The following is a 24,934-nucleotide window of genomic DNA, read 5'->3' on the forward strand; positions in this document are numbered from 1 at the left end:
CAAGGTTGATGTTTTATTCTGAAAACTACAAAGCTCAAAACAACAAGCATCCAACCAATCAGGATTTGTGTGATAAATGATTAAATAGCAAGAAATATTAATGACAAAAGTTAGAATATCCATTCACATTTGTAAATTAATGCAAGGACGACACTTTCTGCTTAATCACAGCAATACAAAAAAAAAAAAAACAGCACACTACAATGATAGACTTCTGTGATCTTTTTTGGCAAAAATCCACATCCCTCTCAGAAACCGTCTCCGTCTGAAGGAACAGTCTCTTTTATTTATCTCTGACACACACAAAACATGATGCAGTACTTCAGCTGTTTCAAGTGACCGAGAGGAATGTTACGTCTTGTTCATCGCAAAACTGTGGGAACTCACACACCCACACACACACACACACACATACATACACACACAAGTTGCATATGAGCAATGAAGAGCTTTTCGTTGACAATAATGCATACAGCACACGTTTTAAAAAACACTGAATTGTAAATACGGAAAATGACAAAATATGTACATCCCTGAAAAAAACAGCAAAATCAAACTAGATGGAAAAAACAAGAGATGACATTCGGTGTGCTAATAATTATATGAGCATAGTGCTGGGGTTTCTATTCTTCACACTGTCATCATCAGTCTGTCAGGCTCATTTTATTTAATCTTTCACACTAAAACTCCACAGGTTTAAATTCATCCTATTAGTTCTCATGTTGGTCCTCACAGTCTCCCACACAAACATTTATTTATTAATTCATTATTCTATGAGAATATAGAATTTCTCAATAAGTCTGATGGCTTACAAATTTCAGTACAGTCGTATCTGACAAAAGATAATACTAATGTGTTCATAATTCATGGGCAGATAGCTGCAGCTACATATATACTACTGTGATTTGTTTTTTTTGTTTTTCTAAGAGAGAGAGATGCCCTTTGGCAGCTTGGTGAAATGGTTCAGGAGTTAACTTTCCTATATTCACAACCAATCCATATATACAGCGTGATTATTTAAACTGTGGTTACAGCTTCGTCTTCACAGCCCTGCAGCAACCACACAGTGGAATCATTTGACATCAACTACAGACCAGCTTTACAATCAAAGGCATGGGTAAAAAGGTAAAACATGAATTAGTGTGTTTAAAACTCATAGTCCTTGTCAGCCATGTCAATAGCCCAGGCGAACTTCTCCCTCTGGGTTTTGTTGTAGATCTTCTCGATGGGAACGCCCCATTTCTTGCACCTGGACAGCAGGGAAGACAGGCCAGTTAATGACAAAGAAATGACCCAGCTCATCCACTGCACTGGCTGCACCGCCGCTCGCTATTTGCTGTATATGAAATTCCAACAAGAAGACTACACAGACAGTCAGCTGTCAACAGAAAATCTGCAGCTCATGTGCACTTTATTGATGTTGTTGGGACTTGATTGGGGACCATGGCTTGTCCCCAATCATCAATGTTTTACTGCAACTATGGAGTACTATATAACCATAAAATAGAGCTGCAACAATTAATCAACAATTTGATTATTAATGGATTGTTAAATTAATCCACATCTACTTTGGTAATTTCTTTACACCTCTATGACAGTAAACTGACTATCTTTGTGTTTTAGAAAAAAACAACACATGTTGGGGTTGTCAACTTGGACTGTGGACAACATTTAAACCATTTTTTTTTAACATTTTACAGACCAAAACTCTAATCGATTAATAATCTGTTAATCGAGAAAGTAACTGAGAGATTAATCGATGATGAAAATAATCGTTAGCTGCAGCCCAAGCATAATATCCTGTATAGCCAACTGTCTTTAGAAGACAGTCCACATGTACAGTATACTGAACTTGTAATGTTAAAACTTTGGTTCCCTTATATCACAGGGTCCTGGTATACACTTTTTTCGACTTGTCATAGCTGGAAAAGCACAGGTGAAACAAATTTCGTTAATGTCGGTGGCTCGGTTAAGTGTCACAGTAAGTCAATGCTATTGAGCCAGCGTGCACAATCCCAGGACCCTGGAACTCGCCAACCTAAAAGGAATGCACTTGTTATTATCAAAGTTGTTAACAGCAGCACCATTGAAAGCCTAAAATAATACAAACTATCATATAGTAAAACCTGGTCTGCATGTAAACTGATGTCAAAGTATGTTACAAATGTTATTTAGGGCTGTTGACATTTCAACGGGGAAATTCTGACTTCCAACGTCGTCTGGAACACAGCATGACTGGGACACTTAAACAGAATGGAGCCATTGTTAATGTTATTAACACCTGTGATTTTCCTACAATGACAAGTCAAACATGTCTGTAGTGAGAAAGAAGTGTTTCTTCAAGGTGGGCATTCTGTCATTGTCTCTATCTAATAAACAAATAAAGTCAGTAAAGTATAAGAAAGAACCTACAACAGTCTTTGCATGACAGCATAATATGTCAGCCCTGGCTAGCGATCAACCCGATTCACCTCAATGTTTTCATCTCTGTTACACATACATACAGCTACAGTGTTGACCAGGTTCCCATGCACCACCCTACAAGAGGGGACCCCATCCCTTACGCCTTACAATCAGGAAAAACACGGAGCATTCCTGTATCCATTGTGCTTGAGGAGGAGGAGGCTCTCCATAAATAGCAGTGGGGCATGGGTTAGGGAAGGCAGACCATGGCTCCCCTTCTCTGTGGCCTGGTCCTCCACAGAGCCACAGACAGCTCCTCATTGACTTCCCACATGGAGGAAGGAGTGCTGTTTGGGGACGCTCCCTGGCTTTCAGAAACAAACCCCATTGTTCCTCGTGCTCACACGCTTTTCTTCCTCTTATTTTCATTCTGCAGCCGTTAGCTTTTTTGCTTGTGCTGCTCCTTTTCCTACAATGCAAGAGCATTTCCTGCCTTTCTGTCATCAAGGTAGACATGCGGCCCGCACGCCCACCCACCCAGAGAAAGCCAGCCTATTAAACAGTGGGTGGTTTACTCATTTACCGTCACTTTTTTTCTTTAGTGACACCTGTGATCGAATAAGTTAATAGCTAATAAACAGATCTGCTGTGTCGCACACATACCACGAGACAGAGATGCGTGGATCCAGGTAGTTGAGCTTGGAGGTGCCGAGAGCAATCTGCTTGTTCTCCTCTCTGTCTGTGGCCTGCACCTGGAGCTTCATCAGCTGCTCCTCTATCCTCTGGACAGCTTTACGCTTCACCTCCACAGCTCTGAGAGGGACACAAAGACACAGACGGAGGAAAAAGGAGGAAAAATAAATGCCCTAAATATCACGAGCTTGATTTCAGTCTGTAGAGACAAAAGTTTTGGCCTCCCACCATGATTGAAGAGGTTTAAAGAATTAAGTAACAGATGAAACTGTGACAGTCTCTCACACTGGTGTGAGCGTGAGACAGTGCTCAGGATTTCTTACTTTTTGCTTTTTTCATCATGGGAAGCCTTGTGATCAGCCTTAGCGGCCTTCAGCTGCTTCCTTGCTGCTGACAGCTGATTCTGTTTCTCGTCGATCTGCAAACACAACAAACAAACAAAAACAAAAAATCGAAATTTTCTCCAAAACATCATTGCTTGTGGAGGCTCACAGGTCACAACAGAAGTGGAGTAAGGTGGAACCCGGTGGTTTACCTTGGTCTGAAGATTCTGCATGGACTTCTCAAATGTTTTGGGCGGAGCTCTCTGGTGGTTACAGAGGATGGCCACAGCCCGGTTGGCTCGGTTGTATGACAGGATTTTAGCTGGGATGCTGTCATCAGCTGGAGACCCAACAATGACACAACAACATAGGAGAAGTAGTTTAAAATATCTGAAATTTGAAATCGCCCACCTCCTCTTTTGGTGGACCACCATGGTACCTAACTATAGTCTGTGGCCAGAGACAACTTATTTTTTTGAGCCTGTTTCAATTGTGCCACGAATTACACATATGATGTTTGATGCTTAAAAAGATAATTTTACAGGGCAAGAAAGACACTGTTTGTTGAAACTGCTGAAATATAAGATGAAGATGAAGATTCATGATTAGAAAGACTACACACTCAGAGGTTGCATCAGTGATGTCATGACTTTCTCCCTCTAACAGCTAGTGTTAGCCACTGAAGCTACGATGCCTGTTTGTTGTCGTACCAGGATGTAGTCACACAACAACCCGTTCTTTATCCTCACGGCAGATAAAAAGGACCAGGAGTTGCTGGTCTTCAGGTAAAATAAAGTTATAACGGACAGCGATGTTGGTGTTGATGACGAGACAAGAGATGTAATTCACTGAGCGGTTTCACACTAAACTAAACTATGACAAACCTACCACAAATTGTGTCTTTCTTGCCTTGTAAATTTATTTTTCAAGTTGACAAACAAAATGTGTGTAATTCGCAGACGGATATAAAGTCCAAAGAGATCCTGTTATCATGTCAACTTAATTGCTAACGAACGTAACACTTCTTAATCAATGCTTTTCTATCATTGCTTTAACATTTATTTCATTGCATGTAATTTTCATGATTTTTGTTCTTCATTTTGTCTTTTTACTCTTTACCTTTTTCTCTATAGTTTTAATTTCTCTTCATTACAGTCTACACTTGCTCTGTCTTATTACTGGTTTGTCAGTCATCTGTTACGTATTTTGAACTGCACTAACTTGTAAGAAAGGTGCTTTACAAATGAAGTTTGATTGATGATTGATACAGAAGCCTCCTGTTCCTTAGTCACATATAATGTACAATTAAAGCAATAATTGAAAACCACAATCCTATACAAGTCCTTACAGGTATTTCAGCACTTTTTTGATGGTGTGTTGACTCTGATAATGCTGATAAACAATATGATTATTACCTAGGCCTGACAAAAATGACTGAAAACCTTGTGTTATTTTTTCAGATAAAAGCACTTACTTTGAGAGTTATACAGCAAATTGTGTCAAATTCTACACAAATTCATTAGTACACAAGCACAGTGTTTTTTACTGAAATAACTGTGACTTTTGCGTTACATTTAAATGTGTGCCTCAAATCTCTTCCTCAAACATAGATATACTGATTTAGTGACAACTGTCAAATTAGCATCTTTGTTTTTATCTATCACTGATAAGAGTTATTAATGCTCACATCCACTGCATGAGTGTGATTGGCTGAAGCTGCAGATACTCACGGCAGGTGAGTTCTTTGAGCTGCTGCTGCAGGGTGATGGAGGCGTTGTAGGTACGAAAGACCTTGGCTGTCAGGCCGTCCATCAGCTCCTGTAGGTGTTTATTCAGGATAGACGTCTGCAGGAAGCGCCGAGAAAGAAAAGAGGGAAAGGGGAAGAGATGAGGACGCGAGTGTCACAACTTAAAATGTAAACAGTGAAACCTCATTTCATGTGTGTGTTTCTTACATTCAGTCTGTCAAAGAGATCGTCTTCAGGCTGTTTGTTCTCCAGGAACAGCTGAAGGTTTTTAAAGACCTGATAAGAAACAAGCAAAGACATATTTAACATGAGATGAATTCAATTTAACACATCAGACGAACAGTCTTCAAGGATGCACAGTCACATTTCTGCCAGATGGGGGTGCTATATTATTTCTGTTCATGAGGATAAGAGCAGGTGGTTTATTACAGGTTAATGTGTCTTTTGTACGTCTTCTATGTGCAAGCGGGGATGTGTATCCAAGAAAACGGTGCCCAGGCGTGTTGAAGAATTTATGACTGAAAACACGTCCAGTGTGTGTCTGTGTGCATATATGTGTGTTTGTGTGTCTGTACACTCTGCTAATAGCAGGAAACAGACCACCCTCTGAGAAAGAGCTGACGGAAGGCTTTTAGTGCCTGATCACCTGTCTGTGCAAACATCCTCCTCAGCATAGCAACTCCTTATCTCATTAACGGTGAACTCACATATCTGTCTTATACCCAGCATCACCCTCGTAAAACCCCATAAAATCACAGTTTGGTGCTTTAATGTGTTTGCCAACTCCCGTCTCCCTCCATTTGTCACTGTCTCCTCCCTCTCTTACCCTCTTCTCAACAGGGATCTTGTTGTAGTAGCGGATGGAGTCTTTTCCCAAGAAATCAAACTCCACCACGTACTCCTGCTCGTCCAGCTTGGGGTACAGTTTGATGTGCTCCACCCGCAGCGAGCAGCAGCCCACTGTGTCCGCCGTCTCACCTTCCTCCTTTTCGTTACCCGCTCTGAGAGCAAGCTGCAGGGGAAACAGCACGCATTATGATGATTATCAAGACTCATTTTTTATCAGGATTTATTCTCTTAACTTGTTTTACCTACAGTATAAATTGAAGGAAGGGAGCCCACCTGGTTAATGCCTTAATTCTCCAGTGCTTTTTTCATATGCATCAGAGGTAAAATGTAAAAGTACATTCACAGTTTTGAGATAGTAGGGTAAACACAGGAGTTACCTATGTTACCAATTAAGGTCCCGTTCCATGGATGTAAGCAGTGACATGTCGAGTTCCTGTTTTGAAAAATGACCACACCCCACTGTGGTTTAAAACAAGCACTAAGATTGGCCAGTCAGTGTGTGTGCAACATGCGTGCCAATTGTGCATGTAGATCAAGGTGAATCAGAAAGGAGTCTTGTTGATGTTGTAACTTAAGTTTTTAATGTCCCTACCATGAAACACCTGCTTTTAGAACGGAGTTTGATCCTCCAGTCTGGTCACTCGAAAAAATGCAGAGAGCAGAGGGTATTTTAACATGAATAATTCACATAAATTGAGCTGACTTCCTTTTTAATAATGAACTTTGTAAACAGCATTAAGTAATGTAAGACGTGGAGCTAAAACCAACCTGTTTTGTACTTCTCTCCACTAATAATGAAGTAATAAGTAATAGTAGTAATAAATAAGGTGTCCTGACAATACAAAAAGTGATTGATGTATGAAATACATTACCTGAAAATACAATAAGGTAGTTAAATATATCAGGTTCATCCACTTTGGTGGAGGCAGACAGAAAGGACTCCTATTTGTTTGAATTGTTTTCTATGTAATGATGAAAACATAGCATATATGTTTGCCTAATCACTAAAAAGGTGCAGTTTTCTTATCTTTGTTTCTTATTTCATGTGTTTAAACTGGGAGATTTACTGTCAGTCAAATTAGAGTGGTTGTTAAAACCCAAAAGGGTTGGGGGCATGACGCAGGAACAAAGTACCCGGATAAGCTGCTCTCATCTATTTAATGTAGCAGAGCTTTTCCAGTTAGCTGCATCCTGACTCTGTTTGACCTCACTGACAAACAAAACAAAACCTTAATTAGTCTCATCAGTAACACCTTTGTTTACCCGACTATTTCGTGTCAAAACAGCTGCTGTGGAAAAGATCTATTTCAGCTACTTTATACTTTTACTCCACTAAATTTCACAGGAAAATATTGCACTTATTTAACTGCTATGGTTACTATCTACATTAAATTTAAATATAAAACATAAGATCAGCTTATTCATTTATTATTGATGTATTATTGTGGATTAAAGGCTGCACATATCCTCACAGGTGTGTGTTTTTTTTTTTACTTATGTTGGTGATTAGAATGACTCAGGTTAGAGTTGTGCAAAACTATACTGGGATTTAGATGAGGTTGTTATGTATTTATGTACTAAGCTATCAGAGAGCCTTTTAAGTGCCAGAAAATGTTTTTTTTAATCTCGTTGCACACAATAATAACTTATGTCTATAAGATTTAAGAATACTTTCCTATATATATATTTTGCTGCTAATATTTATGTACTTTTACTGAAGAAGTAGAATTTCAAATGCAGGGCATTTACTTGTATCAGAGTATTTTTACACAGTGGTGTTGTTACTTTTACTCCAGTATTGGTTGTATTTCTCCTCACCTTGTCTATGAAATACAGAGCCACAGCTCTCTGCCTGATCCTCATCTCTTTTGACTTCCAGTCCTCTCTATACTGAGTACGGATGCGATCCACACACTTCTTCAACCGTCGAGCAGTCTCATATTTCTGCCAGTCCTTCTCCCCCTACACACACACACACACATACACACACACACACAGTTTAATCAATAGAGAAACAGGCAGATCTTTTCTTTTGTCGAGGGACAACTGGTGAAATATTTAAACTCACAAACGGGTTAGGATTAAGTTCGGGTTTCAGGTACCTTGATCCTGGAGCTGGGATTCAACATGATGTACTTGATAGAGCCCTGGATGTTCTCTGTCCAAGATGCCAGCCAGGTCACCTTGTTGTCATGGCGAACCTCCTTCCATTTTGACCCGTGGGGAGGTTTAGGGTGCTTGGAGTCCCTGCAGAAAACAAGGCGTGTTTACTATGAATAGGTGTAAAACGTGTTGACAGCTTTCCCCCTATGTATATTTAGTAAAGCGTTTTCCACTGGTGGGAGTATCTCTCCAGGTGCAGTGCTGTTAAACTCCACTGAGACTGTGCTCCCACCTACGTGGTGATTAAGGTGTGTTAAAGGGATAGTTTGGATCTTTAAAGTGAAGTCAGATAGTGGATAGTCAGTGTATTACCTACAGCAGATGACAGTCAGTCCAGCCCCAGTTAGGAGAAGCGATTTCACCACTTTACCGTGCTGTCAGACAGTCTGTTCCACTGGGAAACTGCTGTTAGAGCTAAAATGGCTCTCTCCAAAACAACCAGACTCCACTGGTAAAAACAATAATTTTATGTTGATGATGTACTGCTGCATCGACCTCTGCACTTCGTATTTATTTATTTTTTTGGGGGGGGGCTTTTGCCTTTATTAAGATAGGACAGCTGAAGATATGACAGGAAAGGGGGAAAGAGAGAAAGAGGATGACACACAGCAAATGTGCCACAGGCAGGAATCGAACCAGCAGCCGCTGCAGAGGACCGACAGCCTCAACACCAACCGAGCTATAGGGGCGCCCCGACCTCTGCGCTTCTTGTGTTATTGTGTCACTCTGGTAAATCTGAACTAACCTTTTAAAACAACAAAGCCATACAACAACACAAACAAACTGTTTGAGGCAGCAGTGGGCAAGTAAGTCCTGAGTTTCTGAGTGAAGTAAAATTACTGTTTTTGTCAAAGGAGTCTGGTTGCCTTGGAGAGCAATATTTGGCTTATATGACAACAAAGTAAAGTAAAGCGGGGAATATATTAAAAATATTGCGTACACTTTTTTTTTCTGACCCTGCCCACAGCATTATATTGCTTAGCTTCTGTGGGTAATATATTGGCTATGGATAAGTACCTCAAACAAATCAACATCAAATAATCTGAACTATACAATAAACAGCAGACTATTACAGACCTGAAATCAATCTACTTTAATAAAGTATTTGGGCTTTTTTCCTCTTAATGGGTCAGTCTAAGAGTAACTTTATATTGTAAACACTACAGCTATGAGACAATAGTGTACAGAGAAATGTTACTGTAAAACAAACCCCATTATGACCTGTATGTGGAGGTCGACATGTCCACCCCGGGTCGTGTTATTGTTTATACACACTAAGCGCACTCCAACAGGAAGACCACCTTTGACACAGTGCCGGCATGTGTGCAAGTGTGCGTCCGCAATACAGCTGCTATATGGTACATCCAACATGCAGCACATAGATTCTTTAGGCTAATGTCTCCGTCTCGACAACTGAATGCTACAGATTAGACTTTCTGTAAACTCTCTTTCTCACACACACACACACAAACACACAAACACTGGCCCTGAGGCATGGAATGGCAGAGATAAAAAGAAAATTATTCCCACTGTCTATAAATAAATCCAGCACAACATGGCAGTTAGCAGATGGCTGGGGAGATAAAGGGAAAGAAAATGGAAAAAGAGGTTGAACAGGGAGAGAGGGGTTAAGAACAGGACAATGGATGTGAGGTGTGTATCTCTATGTGCCCTTTTGACAGACTAATAGCTTCCACAAACATCCACTTGATATATTCTGCTATCAAAGCTTGCTTGTTTACACCATACCCTGAGATTTCACGCACTAGTCCCACAATGTACTTTCACTTCACATCACTTCAAGTGGTTTGACAGGGGCCGCCTGGTGGTAAAAACTCACAACTAAACATAATATTTACATAAAAGCTGAACTCAAGTGCAGACATTCATAGTGGTGGTGAAAATACCCACTTGCTACAGTTAATAATGATGTCTTCAGGCCTGATGCGTCGTTTCAGCATGCCCATCTTTGGATGATCGCCTCGTCCTCGGAAAAGGCCCGGCGGCTCGATGCGAAAGTTTCCGATCCTCTCCTTGTGGTTGTCCATGATGCAGAAGCCATACTCCTGGAGGAGCCTCTCATTCTCCTCTTTGATTTTCTACAAAGTGTATGACAATATGAAATTATTTCTTGCTAAAGATTTGATTAGATTTAGAATCTCTACTCAGACAGAAATAAAGATGTACTGTACAAGGTGTGGTACAGGATAGATGTGGTTACGTGGATAAAAAACAGGATAGATTTGAGAACATTCTTCAATCTGCCTTAAATGACTAGTTTAAAAGTGTAAGGATAATGTATAACATAGGTAAGGGCAGAAAGAAGAGAGTATTAGGGTTTTTTAACTTTTAAAAACTTAAAACTAACTTATATAGGTTGGTGTTTTAAAGTTTGCTGCTTGCGATTCTGATTATTTTTTATGTCTTTTAATTGTGGCATTTGTCGTTACACTGCTTTTACTGTCAAGTATTTGTGTCCATTTTTACAAAATGTATTTTTTACATTCTGTTTTATGCTAAGTTATGTTACGTAAGTTACTGTAATGTATAAGAAACAAAAAAATGTTTGATGGATATGTGGGTCTCTAATCCAACTAATCCAATAAATTCATTGAAAGTATATTTCTCTTATTTTTTCTTTGAATTTCTCAGAACACCTTTAATGTTTAAAAAATACATAAGAAATGAGAAAATGTTTGATGGATGTATGGATCTCTAATACAATAAAAAGAGAATCTGAAAAAGAAAAGTAGAGTCTTTCACAAATGCAGTCCTACCTGTTTCTCCTCTTTCGACATCTGTTTCCTGGCTTCGGATTGGGCCTTGAAGTACTCATTCATCTCACTGAAGTCACACTTGTTCAGGTCCGTGATCTTTGACTTCTCCTCTGAAGTCATTTCCTAAAATAAAGGAGAGAAGACATCTGAAGCGTGTCCATTTTAAGTACTTGAACTTCACGCCCTCTGCAGCCTCCGGCACGCAAGCTCAACTTGAGAAACATGAATATGCAGGTAGCACTTGACATTACAGCTCAGTAATACCACACATGCTCACCTTCCTCCAGTCCTTATAGAAGTTCTTCCTGAAGATGTCCTTAGTGCTGTACTCGTGATCCAACATCTTGGAAAAAAATGTGGCTACCTCCTCAGCAGGAGCACTGAGTTTCATAGGCTTACCTACAAATACAGAGAAATGTCACTGCAGTCTGGGCCAAAAACAGCTTAATAAAACATTCACAAACAGACTCACCATCATAGTAAAATTTAACTTTGTCAGGCAGGGGTTCATATGGAGGGGCAAACACTGGACCCTTGTGCTCAAGGAAGCGCCACTTGGATCCATCAGTGTATCTTTCCTCCTCCCACCTGACGACCACAAACAACAAAAAACAACCCGAGAGAGAAAAAACAAATACGTTATCTACTCCTCTGTAGCTTGTGTGTGCAGTTTCATGAGGAAAAGAACTATTTGTTGCCAGAATGAACTTACCATTTCCACTTCTCCTCTTCTTCTTTTTTGGATTTCTTTCCCTCTGATACCTTTTTGTCTTTTGTCTTCTTTTTGGGCTTGACATCCTGAAACGAGTGAAGAGAACAGAATAAATCTGGAGACTCCAAACTGGCCTGAAGAATATGAAAATTCATTAATCAAATTAATATGAAAGCGTAATGTACCTCATCCTCCTCGTCCTCTTCATACTCATGTTTCCTCTTCTTGGCCTTTTTGTCATGTTCTGTCTTGACTTTTTTGGGCTTGTATTCAAATCTGTAAACGAACATATTGATAATCTAATTGTATTTCAGATTACAGAGCAGGAAGCATAATGTAAAGATGGTTTAATTTGTAGGGCACCCACTCTTCATCATCATTCTCTCGTTTGGTGGTCTTGTTGTGTTGTGGAGAGGGACAGAAGCCGTTGTCTTCTTCAGGCTCACTCTTAATGGCAGCAGGGCTCAAATCTCTAAGTCACACAATGAAGACATTGAACTGCATATTAGTAAATCAATATACAGTAATAGAAATTGAAATAATATACATTAATGGAAACCAAGAGATGGTTAAGCTTGAACTAAATTCTTTAGAATGACTGTCATTTCACACCAGAAAAAACAAAGTGATGCCGTTTACCTTATATATCCATTTTCTTTTTCCTTTTTAGGCTTGTCCACATGGGATGATTTGACCTGTGAGAAACAGGGAAATATCTATTTGCATATCTTTCAGTCTTGACATTTGGATTGGACATGTCTGCCTGTCCACCATTCTAGAGTGATCAAGATGTGCTGTACAGCAGACTCTTATGTTCGGTATGTTGATAGCAAAGAGGATAATTCTTAACAAATGGAGGGCAGCTAGTGCTCCTTGTTTTGTGTCAATCCTTGTCATGCATTTATTGCTTTTCTTGCATGGGTTGAAACACTGTTAATGTAGCTGGTAGTCTGGGTTTTTGTGGTGTTGTCTTTTTTTTGTTTTTAAGTGGGGTGTATATTTGTTTATTTGCAGATGTCATTTTGTCATGTTTGTGTGAGAAAAAAAATTAAATATAATATTAATTTAAAAAAAGGATTCTGCAGAACAAAGTCTTGTTTAATTGATTAATGAATTTAATTGGTAATACAATAATAAGCAAACCAGCCAGATTTATACCAATATAACAGATAGAGAAATACACATTTCTGGAGAGACTCACAAGAGCTGAAACTGTAAATAAATTTGATGTTGCCTGTTCACAGATTGGAGCCTGCATGTTGCAGTGGAAGTTGTGACTATTGAGAAAGTTAATGCATTAATGCAAAATATGCATTATATTGTTTACTTGCAGATCTTGACTACTCCAATATGATGACACCTCGCAGAGACACGCAGCAGCAAAGAGGTGTCTATGTTTCGACCTCTATGGTTTAAACAGTCTAAATTGTTACATATAGTTGATAGAAGGCTAAAGGGGCTATTTGTGTTGATATTTACGAAATGTTAAAAAAGAATAATGTTGTCCTGATGATAAAACACAACATAATATTTACTCTCATGGCCTGAACAGCCTTTCATAAAAGGCAGACTGACTACCGATTAACAAACCTTCTCTTCTCTCCTCTTCTCTTTGTCTTTTTCTTTCTCTTTGTGTTTCTCCCTGTGCTTGTCTGAGCTGCCGTCGCCGTGCTTCAGCCTCTCTTTGTCTTTGTGTTTCTTCTCAGAGTGGTCCTTATGTTCACTGGGACACAGAGAAGCCACAGAGGTCAGGAATCAAGTGCAAGAGGTCGGACGTTGTCCAGATGCACAGGCACAAAAGATGTCACAGACAAAAGCACCAAGCACCAGAAATATAAACTTAACCGTTTTTGACAAACAATGACATTGTCATGAACTACTGCCAATAAGAATGGCCAAAAATGTGACTCTACTAACATCTCGCAGCCCACAAGTATTTCAACCACACAAAAAAAAAACATGACGACTGTCCCACAATGGTTCAAATTACTAATGCTCTGCAGATGTCATTCATAAAAGTGGATTTCGTGGAGTCCTTGTGATGTCTGTGTGCTGATTTAACATGACAGGGTTCTATTAGTTTCGATTAAATCACCAGTACCCTCGGTGATTCTCTCGTGTTCTTGTTGAAAAGTTGGCCTCTTGGCAAAATCTGTACCCAAATGCATGGAACATGTCATTATCCTCCTTATTTCAGATTCAGTTATGACAGTTAAAACAGCCAGTTCATGACAGAATTAATAAAAAATAAAAGCTAAATGTATACCGTATATTAGAGATTGACTGATGTGTTATTTCCTGGGTTGATAGCGATTAATAGTAATCAAGGAGACCAGTATTGCTAGATTTGGATCTGATATACTGATTATATCTTAGATTTAAAATTTACTTGGAGAATAACCAGTGGTGGTACTTGAGTATTTCCATTTTCTGCTACTTTATAATTAACTACAGGCAGCAAATGTACTTTTAACTCCACTAGATTTATTTGATAGCTTTAGTAACTAATTACGTTGATTAATACAAAATATAAATCAGTTATTCTGAACAACTACCAGGCAGTAACTGTAAAAATGCTTTTGCTTCAAGCTTCATGCTGAAAGCCGACAATTAGTCAGGCAACATTAAATAAAGCATTGTGAGAATAATTATATGGATATAGGTATGGGACTCAAAAAAAAAACAAAACACATTGACTCAAGCTTTGTCTGATATGTCACAAAAAACAAAAGAGAAGCTGCAGACATCCTACCTGTTGCTGTGCTTGATTTTCTCTCGCTCCTTGTCTTTCTTGTGGTCTTTGTGTCTGTGTTCCTTGTCTTTGTGCTTCTCTTTATGTTTGTGAGAGTCTACGAAACAAATGAGAGATGTTCAACAGCATCCAAAGAAAATCCCCGTTGTGTATATCTGAGAATCAGCCTTTCACGTCTGGTTGTTCAGACTTAGATATTTAGAAGCCCCTTGTTTTTATTTGAACTACGACGTGTAATGCAAGGTGACATATTTCTTCTATATTTTGGCCCTCTATTGAAAGTCACACTCCGATTAGCTCTCAGCACCATGCACCACACCCAGCACACATTTGCTGTATCTGACCCAAAACCCCCCCCAGAGTCAACCCGTTTTCATCCTACAGGACACACCTGTGTGGTGTTGTTGAAATTGGCTTTTCCCTCATAAAATAAAAGGGACTTCTAGACACGGGCAGCTAAAAATACTGCACCGATTACATGTACCAATGAAAAAAACTTTGCAAAATGTTTCCAAATATAAATCCAGCATGCGACCAGTGTGGGCAGTCCAGCCCATATGCCCTAGCGCTGCCCAAGAATAACAACGTATTGGCGAAACGTTTTTCAGTCGCTCTCAGACGGCATGGAAAGACCTGTTGATCCGATGACTGCAGTCAAAGGATCTGGTCTTGTGCTAACCAGGTCTCAACATAACACGGTAACATTTGTAACTCTTCTAGCCCACAGCAGACTGATATTATTAACCCACCCACTGTGCCCCTGTGAAAGATATTATGCAGCACCTCCACCTAGAAAAAAAAATTCAATTCTCATTGGCAGGGTGTGAAGACAAATTTTATCTGATCTAGCAACCAAGTCCACAGCGCGCCAAATTAGCTGAAGTTAAATGTGAGTCAGAACAGCACAACTAACCTATCAACATCCACTTATTTATAGTGATTTTATTTCCATTTTTTTCTAATTAGTCTTGGTGTTTATATTTGAACTGTAGTTGAAATATATTGAAACAACTTTGCAATACTTCTTATATTCCTCATTTGTGTATGATAGCTGGGGCTGGATGATACGGCCTATAAGCAACGTCTCAATATGCGGAGGCTCTTCCGCATTATATAATATGTCTTGACACATTTTTTCTAAAATAACATAACGTAAATTCTCAAATTGTGCAAACATATGATGATGTTATAGAATATGATGCATTGCTGCAGATTAAACTACCCAACAGTATACAAAGTATTTAAAATTAGCTCAACCAACATACACATTCATGCTGTTGTATTATTAATCCAACAAGATCATACATAATAGTAAAACACGGGCAGAGACCATTTTACTGCGCAGTGACTACTTCAAGTAAATTTTATATTTATATTTTTACTATACTTGAGGATTCACAACTTTAACTTGTGTTGATATTGTGATAATATTGTAGGGATGACTCTTTGTGCTTCCGCAAAATATACAAAACACAATGACAGGCCCTTAACTCATCTGTAAAAAATCTACTTGTTTGTTCTCGCTCTGTTTTTACTTATTTATTCTAATTTATTATGTTTTCTTCATATTTGTATGAGAAGTAGCCTACATTTTCCTATTTTCACTGTATGTTTAAAACTGTATGTTTAAACCCTCAATTAAAAAGAGCTGTATGAAAAGAATAGAATAAGAGTAGTTACACTTTTCATACTTTAATATTTGCTGAACTGATCCCTCGCAACATTCATTGCTTCTAATTTTTAACACAACAAAAGCTTTTCTTTTTCCAGCAGGCTTTAATCCTACTTTTGATGCAGCTTTTAAAATACAAAACACATGAGGAGCCTGCACTTGAAAGGAAACGTGGTTTTCATTCTCCCAGTGCAGCCAGTCAAATGATTAAGCTGCAGTAATGATTTTACATTAGTCTCTTCAATATTAAAATGTTTCCTGCTGCTGGGTGAAATCCCTCCTTAGGTAGACCTGGCTTGGCTTGATCATCACCTCGTGGCGCCCTGTTGTCATGGCACTTTAATAACGGGTTATTATCTGCTGTATGAAACAGTAACACACATCCCAGTTATAATAAACTCAATCAATTCCCACGCAAACTGCTTTGCTTTCCATCACATCACGCAGCAAATTAAACCTGCGAGATATGAAAAAGTGCACACAACTTCGCAAAAGTAGGGGATGCTGTAGTGTGTAATTTGTGCAAAAAAAAAAATGTCATATGCTTTTAATAATGTAGGGCAACTTTAGTATTTCTGTAAGTTTTAAACTCCTGTGAGAACATTCCCCGTCGGCGGTGCAGATGAATGTCTGTAGCAGCAGCGCAGAGATGGAGGGAGAGACGGTGCAGCTGGCGGGGAGATACGGGCAGGGAGAGGCGATAAGCTCCCAGCTCTCGCCTCCATATCACGGCAGACAGTTGGCTCTCTGATCGGCGCCCTGGCTGCTACATACAGAAAAAGAAAATGGCGCAGAGACTAAGTCCTCAGCCCCAATCCTGCCACTTTCGGCTCCAAAATTCGCTGTGATTGCACGCACATATCCTCGAACTGAAGCATGCAAAATAAACACGACGCCAGGCCCTTCAGAAATAGCCCGGCAGGTTAAAAAAACGAGGGTGGCAAGTGTACATTTCAGACCCCCTTTTTGAACAATAGCCGCAAGAGAGTGGAGGAGAAGGGACTTAGTCTCTGGGACGCCATTTCTGTCCTTTAAAAACTAACAGTAGACAGATCACGATTCCGACTGGAAATCAGCATCGATATGAATAAAAATCCCCACCAGAGGACCTACCGCTTCCTTTAGATCCAGAATTGACCTGGAAATTGTGAGAAAAAAATATTTTAATATTTCAATTTTGAAAATGCCGGTAGCACGGTTATTCAAGTTTCAATTGGCATACAAATGCACAGTAGAAATATATGTATTTCTACTGCAATACCACACATAATTTCAAAGTTTTTTTTACTAAAACGACAAAGGGAACAGCGTAACTTATTACGTTATCGAACGTTATGAACCTTTATATCATATCATGACGACTAATACTCGTCAGTTATGTCAATTATTGCCATGGAATCAACACAAACTGACCAAAGATGAATTTATTGCCCGAGAGGTACCTGAGAGTCTCCATGTCCATGGTCTCCGCTCATGGTCAAGTTGTTGTTTTGTTAGTAACGAATGAAAAAAAAAAAAAAAAAAAAAAAAAAAAGCAGGTGAAGTTATCACAGTAGAGAGACAGCTGCTCGGGATGCGAGGAGGTTCAGGGAACCCTCAACTGTCAGACTGGAATGGAGTCCCAGCGTTTACGGACTGCGCATGCTCACAACAACCTCAACATCACTGGGGAGAGTACTACATACCTGAACCAGCATCAAAACGTCAAGCCAGTTATGGCAGAGTAGAGAGCTTCTCCTTTGAAATCACCCGTTATGACATACATTTTATTTACATAGTGTACATGTGTTTGAGTTTTAAAAAAAAAAATCATGTGCTATCAGTGTTGCACTTTCTCTTCACCTGCATGGAGTCCTGACTGTTTACATCTCATTCCATCGCCTACTTGTGCTTATCAATAATACAGTACAATAATGGTCTTCTTGCAATTAGAAAGCTAAGAGTGAACTAAAGGGTCAGTTTTTCCCCCAAAACTGAAAAAACATTTTTCCTCTTATCTGTAATGCTATTTATGTCAAAATCAGGGGTTTTCAGTGTCTGAGAGAGTGGGCCTTCCCTCAGACAAAGCTTGGAGAAAGCTACCCTTGCTTATTTTGCTCAGTTTCTTAATGTTATTTGGACCTATACGTACTCAAAAATTTAGAAAAGATAGCCTGATTTAGCAAAACTTCAGACTACAGCAAATACATGAAAACATCTATGAGCTAATGACAATCGGAAAGTAGGAAAACTGCAGAATTCATCTTTACTCTATCTCTGGACTATTTGTTTGATCCAGTGGTCAGCGACATGCTGCTCTGGAGCCACATGCAGCTTTTTTGCCGCTCTCCAGTGGCTTTTTTTTTTTTTTTTACATTTGCCATAAGCCTTAAGTGATTCTTAAAACTCTCCATTTGTAAACATGTGTAGACTATACACAGAATAAAAAAAGTTTCAGTATTTCATGAACTAAAACATGTCACAGTCTAAGTTTAAAGTTTGGCGCCTTCTCTCTAAATTTTGCCAGTGGCTGGTCTTAAGTCTGCCTAAATCTAAACAGACTTTTTTTTTTTTTTTTTTTTTTTTTTTTAACTGAATCAACCAACAGTATCACTGCAGGAGGAGAAGCTCATGCTTGTGACAGCTGTGGACGTAAACATTAATGATGCCCTCCTCTGCTGAGCTGTATCCTCTCGTCCCCGAGTAGATGCATGCTTTGCTCTTACACATTTGATTTTTGATTTTAGGGTGAACTGCCCCTTTAAAACAACAACTTTACAGCAATATGACTGAATAATTTGTACACAGTTTCACAGAACAAAAGCAGTAGAAAATTTAATTCAGTTTTACAACAATTATACAATCATGACGAGCTCCATTATCAGTCTTCACATGACTAATCCAGCATTTAATATAAAAAGCACATTCACACAAATACATACTGTATGCACACATTCTAACTACAATCTCACATAATAGCATGGACAAAAACAATAGCATAACTCTTTTTAAAACAATCTGTACACGATTTCTTCCTCCAGTGAAAAGTCATGATCCCAGACAGAGAAACGGATAATATCAACCGATTCACAGCGGGAAACAAAAACGTATACAGTACAGTTCACAGGCTATTTAGACTTCCTTCGTTTGGCCTGGGTGGGGCTCGCTCCAGTTTCTGTTAAAAAGAGCAAGCAAGTGTATCAGGGGAAAGGTTGTAATGCTGCGTATATAGGTTAGGTATGGAAGCCAATTTCTGCCAGTAAAAGAAGAAAACATGATAAGTCTTGATAAAACAGAACAAAAAAAAAATCAGAATTTTATCTCATAATTTCAATTCTTATCTAATTTGACTTTTCATTGCATAACCTTGACTATTTCTCATCATTATAACTTAACTCATAATTTTAACTAACTCAAAATTCTGACTTTTTAAGTGGTAATTTGGACTTTTTTTTAATCTCATACTTTTTCTTCTTTCAATTTTTACTTTTTAACTCAAAATTCCAAATTTTTAAATTCATGATTTCAACAATTTATCTCATAATTATAGCTGTTTATATCACCATTTTGACTAGTTTTATCTCATAATTTTGACTATTTTAATCATATTTTTGACATTTTTTAACCTTATAATTTTGACTTTTTAATCTTATAATTAGAAATTTTACCTCATAATTTAGATTTTTTTAATCCAATAGTTTAATTTTTGAATTTTTCTGATTATAACTTTTTATCTCCTAATTTAGACTTTTAAACTCATAATCCCAACTTTTTTAACTCTTAACTTTTTGATTCTTAATTTTTATCATTTTGACTTTTTAATCTCACAATTTTGACTTTTTAACTTATTTCTAATTTTTTTTTTTTTTTTTTTTTTTTTCACTTTTTATTTCATTATCGCTTGCTTGTATATTTTTACTGGCATGAATGAGCTTCCATACTTTGGTGTAGTGCTAGATATTCTATTATTTTTCAAGATGCTTTGGCATTTAAAGTCACCTTTTACAGCAGCACTGGTTCCAGGCCTGGCTGGTCTCTTCCTAATGCCACTGTCCGCTACTGGCTCCTCCTCCACCTCCTTCTCTGCCCGGGAGCTGCGCCTGCTCGGTCCCTTGGGCTTCTCCACAGCAGCTCTGGGAGAACCAGACAGAAAAACAACAAACGACAAGGAAGGAAGGACAACACAAGGATGTGTTACTAAAGATGCAAGGGTATGAGTTAACTCTGCTCTACTCAGAGAAAGATATATCACCACTCAGGACTCTGCTGTTTTTCCTCGTCTACCACAGATACTGTCCATCTTCATCCTGACAGCATCCACTACGTCGACATGATCACTGCTTGTGTCTTTGCAGCGCAAACATGTTAAAATACATACCTTGGGACTAAGTTGATGGGCGTCTTTCTTTTCTTTGCCCATCTGTGATAGAAGTGGAAAAACAGCGGTAAACTATAAACTGTGCTGAACAAACATGGCTTTACTTTCCCAAAATATTATGACAATCCCCAGGAAAAGAGATATGGCCATAAAGGTCAGCGGAGCCGTACAGTTTGCTTTGTGACAAGACTTTGTTTCTTGGTTTAAAATTCTGACATGCATTAGTAGAGTTATAATGTTGCATGCTAATCATACATACCAAGTGCTGAGGCAACGTGGCTCATTGATTTCACCATGTACCCCCTTGGCCAAGCAAATGAACTCCCTGAGTTTCAGTAGAGTTAGAAATGTCTAAGCATTTCTCCTTCAGGAGCACAGGTCTCAAGACTAGGCCAACTTTTCAGAGATCAATAGTAGGGGACAGCTTAATAGACCCCAGCACATGAAGCATTACACAACTTCAAAGAATACAAATGTTATGAGGAATCTTACCCCTGCTCAGAACCTGTAGAGACCTCTTCACCTGAAGAGGACAAAAACTGAGTTATTTTTATGCTACCAACTTCCAAGTGACTCATATGCGATCAAACCCAAGGGTCATTTTCAATTAAAAAAGATAAAAATTGTTTTCTTAAAAAAATCACACTTACCTGTCTTCTCGCTGGCAGCAGGTTCCTGCAACTGTGGGACTTCTTGTTGAACAGGTGCTGGGAAAAAAGGATCAAAAAGGACACTGATGAAACCAAGTGTGTGTGTGTATGTATGTATGTATGTCTGTAAAATATACATATATGTATATGTATATATATATATATATATATATATACACTTTTCCAGAAGACTGTTCTTGGAAGACTGTACTTGGCATTTGAGTAAAAGTAAGAGTGAGATGTTTATTATATAAATGAATTATTCTAAATTTGTGTGGCTGTTCAGGCCACAGTCCTACACAGAAAGTTGGATGTGCCACTGTCATACATTTCTGCCCGAAGAAGTAGTAAATTAACCAGTACTAAATCTACTCATATTAATTCCCCTTAACATATGGAATAAACAATATAATGTTATTCCTGTCATATTTTTAAAGTGTCTGTGCAGCCTTGTTGATAAAAGTATGGTTTCCTTAGGCAGAAAAACTAGTCGGTTTACTTACTGATAACATCATCACTGCATAACTCATTAATGTTCAGACAAGATCAATATTTGTGATGTTATGCAAAGATGCAAATCAAAGATATTTATCAATTTTCTTTCAAAATAATTTCATTGCAGAGGAAAACAGAGTACACGGTTTTTAAACAGGAACTCAAATGTCCCATACGGTGTTCTTTTTTCCATACTTGTCCAGACCTGGAAATCACTAAAATCAACAACACCTGAGGATGCATTAAACATGTTAATATGGCATGTAATTACCAACCCTCACCACAGCAGTGACACACAGTATACAAGGGTACATATAATCACCAGCTTGATCTGACCAAGGATCATGGCTATGGTCATTACCCTGTCAACTTTGGCCATGCATATACAACGAATGATTGTTTTATCTCACAGTTGTGTGTTTACCTGGGGTGGTCTGAGTGGTTTCAGCAGGTGCTGCAGCTGGCGGCATGGGGGGCTCCATAGGTGTGGGGTCAGACTGAGCTGGCAGAACTCTGCTAGGGTTAACAACTGGAGAGGATGTGGTGGGGGGACCTTCCTGAACAGCTGCAGGTCCAGCAACAATCGGAACGATGGACGGCACGGGACTTTGTACAGGAGCAACCGTAGAGAGCAAAGTAGCAGAAGACACACCTGTGGTGGTGGTACCAACTACAGTGACGACAGGAGCTTGAGAAGTTACAGCCTGGGCTGGGCTTGAGACTGCAGCTGGTGCAGGCACTGGACCCTGGGTAACAATCTGAGTAGGAACAGTGACTTGTGCAGGCACTGGTACTGGAGAGGAGACTGCAGGCAGAGTAATGTTGTTTGGAGCAGGAGCAGCATGGGGAGACAACGCTTCGAGCTGAATGGCAGGATTAGCAGGAGGATGAAAAACCTGTTGTGGTGCAGCCCCAGGGGGACCCTGTGGAGGCCGTTCTACAGGACTCCCAGCCGTACCTGGAACAGCTGCAGCAGCCTGTGCAGGTTTACTTTTCACCTGTGCAGTAGGAGGTGGAGACATGGGGCTCTTTCGGATGGTGTTGACAGACCCGGGGCTAGAGCAAGGAGGAGGAGACGCCAGCGGTGGCTGAAAGGGAGACGATGCTGAAGGGCTTGGATGGGGAGACGGCTGCTGGATTGGAGGGCTAGTTTTCTGAGCAGAACCAGCCTCAACTATATTTTCAGTTTTGAGAGCCACTGGGTTAATCTGCTGAGGACTTGTGAGCGTCCCACCTGGGGCTGATGAGGACATACTAGTGGCAATCTGAACCTGTCCAACAGCACTTCTGGCAGGCTGAGTGGTGGCCAAGCTAGCCCCTGAGGACTGGGTGAAGCTCGGGGCAGGAGAGAGTTGGATGTTTGTAGTGGATACTTGGATAGGCCCCATCATGGTGACAGACTGTGACACTACTGTGGTGTTGGGAGCCACAGGGGCACCTGGGACCTGGAAAATTGGGTTGATAAATACAGGGGTGGTGGTGATAAATTGAGGTCGGGGGACAGGGGCCTGCTGCCGGATGTCCTGAGGTCTAATGTTTTTGTTAGGGACAGCTACCATGGTGGAGACCATGGATGTGGGTGCCTGGGGAGTGGGCGCAGAAGTGATGGGGTTAGAAGTGACAAACACAGTGATCTGGTTGGGGGAAATGGTGCTAGAGGAGGCAGGGATCTGTATGACTGAGTGAACACTAGTCACAGGTTTAGGGCTGGGGCTTGGTTTTAAAGCGGAACTGGCTGGGTTTAGAGCAGTGCTAGAGATAGAACTGGTGCTAACAGTTGAGGCGGAACTATTCTGACCAGAAGTGACTGGGTTGGGGCTTACACTCGTGGCAGCATTAGTGTTAGTGGGGCACAGGGTAGGTGCTGGGGCTAAATTTGGACTGGGACTGACACCAAGACTGGAGACAGGGTTTTGGTTAAGGCTAGGGGTGGTACTGGAGTTCACATTAGTGCTAGGGTGCAAGTTCAGAATTGAAGCAGGCTGCAGATTAGGACTGCTGGTCGGGATTGGAAGAGAAGGTTTGGGTTTAGCTTCTGATTCATTTATAGTAGCAGTAGTAGCTGACACATCTGTACTCTGGGAACTACTGTGGAGTGGTCTCTCTGGATCCAAAGCAGACTTGGGGCTGTCTTTTCCCATAACATCCCTTACAGTATTACTCTGCATGGGCCGAAGAGGCATGTTGGGGACACCCGTGTTATCCAGTAACTGGTTGAGGGAGGTTGGAGCTGTCCTGAGAGTAGGTGAGACCTCGGAGTCCTGCATGGGTGCTGCGTGTACTGGCTGCCTCTCAACTGCACCAGCCTGCAGCTCCAAATCAGGTTTAGGCTGCTGCGGCACGGGGAAACGAGGACTGGCCATTCTGGGAGCTGATAACTCCCTCAAAGGCTGTGGCAGGGGTGGAGGTTGAGGCTGAGGCATCTGTCGCTGCTCTGCTGTCATCATTCCCTGACTTTCCCTGACGCCCTCAACAGGAGTACCTTGCATCCCGTGGAAGGGGCTCTGTGTCTGCTGTGCCTCCATGCCTCCACTCATTTGTGAAGGCATTGATACTGGACTTGGGGGTACTGAGGTAGGGCTTAGCATCATAGTTTGCCCCTGAGGGGTGACCATCTGCTGCTGAGGGGGAGGGCAGGTGATGGCCATCTTTGTCCCCTTTTGTCTGCCCGGACTTGGAGTGGCCGACTTGCGGCTAGAAGCTGGACTTGACCGCCGACTATTGCTAGGACTTGCCCTCTTGCTTTGCCCTCCAGGCTGTTTGTTGTCCTGTTTAGCACCTGGACCTCCTGCTCCAGCACCTGCAGAGAAAGGTTGTTGATTACTGTTAGTGTTATTTCCACCCGCACTGCCATTGTTGTTGCCTGGTAGAGTTAGGCTAGGAGGGGCCTGCCCGATGGCTTTCAGAGTTGTTGGGTTAAGACCTTGCTGGTCAAAGCCCCTGTTTAGGTTAGGCTGCCTGGGAGGCAGAGGAATGTTGATTTTGGGAGGGAACAACCCTGCAATAGAAGCATTTAGCCTCTCAGGGGACAGGTTGATTTCAGAGGGCTCGGTACTGGGTGGACGATTGGTTGGGGTGAGGGGGTGGTGGTACGGCCTGGGGCTAGCTCTGTTGGGGGTTTTGGGTCTGGAGCTCTGTGAGGTTGTGGGGACACTGGGGAAATGAAGGCCAGGTATGGGGCCTCCTTGTTGAGGCTGACTGGGTAACTGCTGCTGGGGACTGGCTCCAGTGTGTTGCGGCATTGGTGTTGGACCAGGGCCTTGCTTCATCATGTGAGTGTTGGAGCCCTGATTGGCCATCATCTGCTGGGTCCCATTTCCAGGCTGCACCCCAATTTCTG

At 40.5% G+C, this 24,934-nt stretch overlaps 2 protein-coding genes across 11 annotated transcripts in view; both read right to left on the reverse strand.

Annotated features, from left to right (window-relative positions):
* On the reverse strand, nt 1-17,760 carry top1b (DNA topoisomerase Ib). The gene is made up of 21 exons (XM_084720955.1): nt 17,535-17,760; nt 17,206-17,230; nt 14,421-14,517; nt 13,259-13,391; nt 12,308-12,363; nt 12,036-12,140; nt 11,854-11,944; nt 11,669-11,754; nt 11,429-11,544; nt 11,234-11,355; nt 10,957-11,079; nt 10,091-10,278; nt 8,119-8,263; nt 7,835-7,978; nt 5,994-6,179; nt 5,375-5,443; nt 5,150-5,264; nt 3,632-3,759; nt 3,420-3,514; nt 3,067-3,216; nt 1-1,249 (listed from the first exon to the last, which is right to left on the reverse strand). The coding sequence occupies exons 1-21, from the start codon at nt 17,565-17,567 to the stop codon at nt 1,147-1,149; spliced, it is 2,310 nt and encodes a 769-aa protein (XP_084577081.1). The 5' UTR covers nt 17,568-17,760; the 3' UTR covers nt 1-1,146.
* A 1,119-nt stretch (nt 17,761-18,879) lies between these two features.
* Nucleotides 18,880-24,934, reverse strand: part of ncoa6 (nuclear receptor coactivator 6) — a 17,231-nt gene continuing 11,176 nt past the window's right edge. For 5 of the 10 annotated variants that reach the window (XM_084720959.1, XM_084720957.1, XM_084720958.1 and 2 more), the window contains 6 exons: nt 22,019-24,934; nt 21,100-21,156; nt 20,942-20,972; nt 20,450-20,491; nt 20,071-20,204; nt 18,880-19,246 (listed from right to left, as the gene is read on the reverse strand). The exon at nt 22,019-24,934 is cut by the window's right edge and continues 115 nt beyond it. In XM_084720959.1, coding sequence (XP_084577085.1) covers nt 19,200-19,246; nt 20,071-20,204; nt 20,450-20,491; nt 20,942-20,972; nt 21,100-21,156; nt 22,019-24,934 — 3,227 coding nt within the window. In that variant the 3' untranslated portion in view covers nt 18,880-19,199. Of the gene's footprint in view, nt 19,247-20,070; nt 20,775-20,941; nt 20,973-21,099; nt 21,157-22,018 lie in introns of those variants that run through there. The other 5 variants (XM_084720964.1, XM_084720961.1, XR_014770703.1 and 2 more) reach the window with 5 other exon arrangements.

Source organism: Lutjanus erythropterus, chromosome 6 (assembly GCF_056507025.1).
Source record: "Lutjanus erythropterus isolate fLutEry1 chromosome 6, fLutEry1.hap2, whole genome shotgun sequence".
NCBI lineage: Eukaryota > Metazoa > Chordata > Actinopteri > Lutjaniformes > Lutjanidae > Lutjanus > Lutjanus erythropterus.

What these genes read in the sequence shown, in the direction of transcription:
- top1b (XM_084720955.1), bottom strand. Translation starts at nt 17,567, where the DNA reads ATGAGCGGAGACCATGGACATGGAGACTCTCAG. An exon ending in AAAATCAAGCACAGCAACAG is followed by an intron (nt 13,392 to 14,420) that starts GTAGGATGTCTG and finishes TCTGTGTCCCAG; the next exon opens with TGAACATAAGGACCACTCTG. An exon ending in AGTTAAATTTTACTATGATG is followed by an intron (nt 11,356 to 11,428) that starts GTGAGTCTGTTT and finishes CTGTATTTGTAG; the next exon opens with GTAAGCCTATGAAACTCAGT.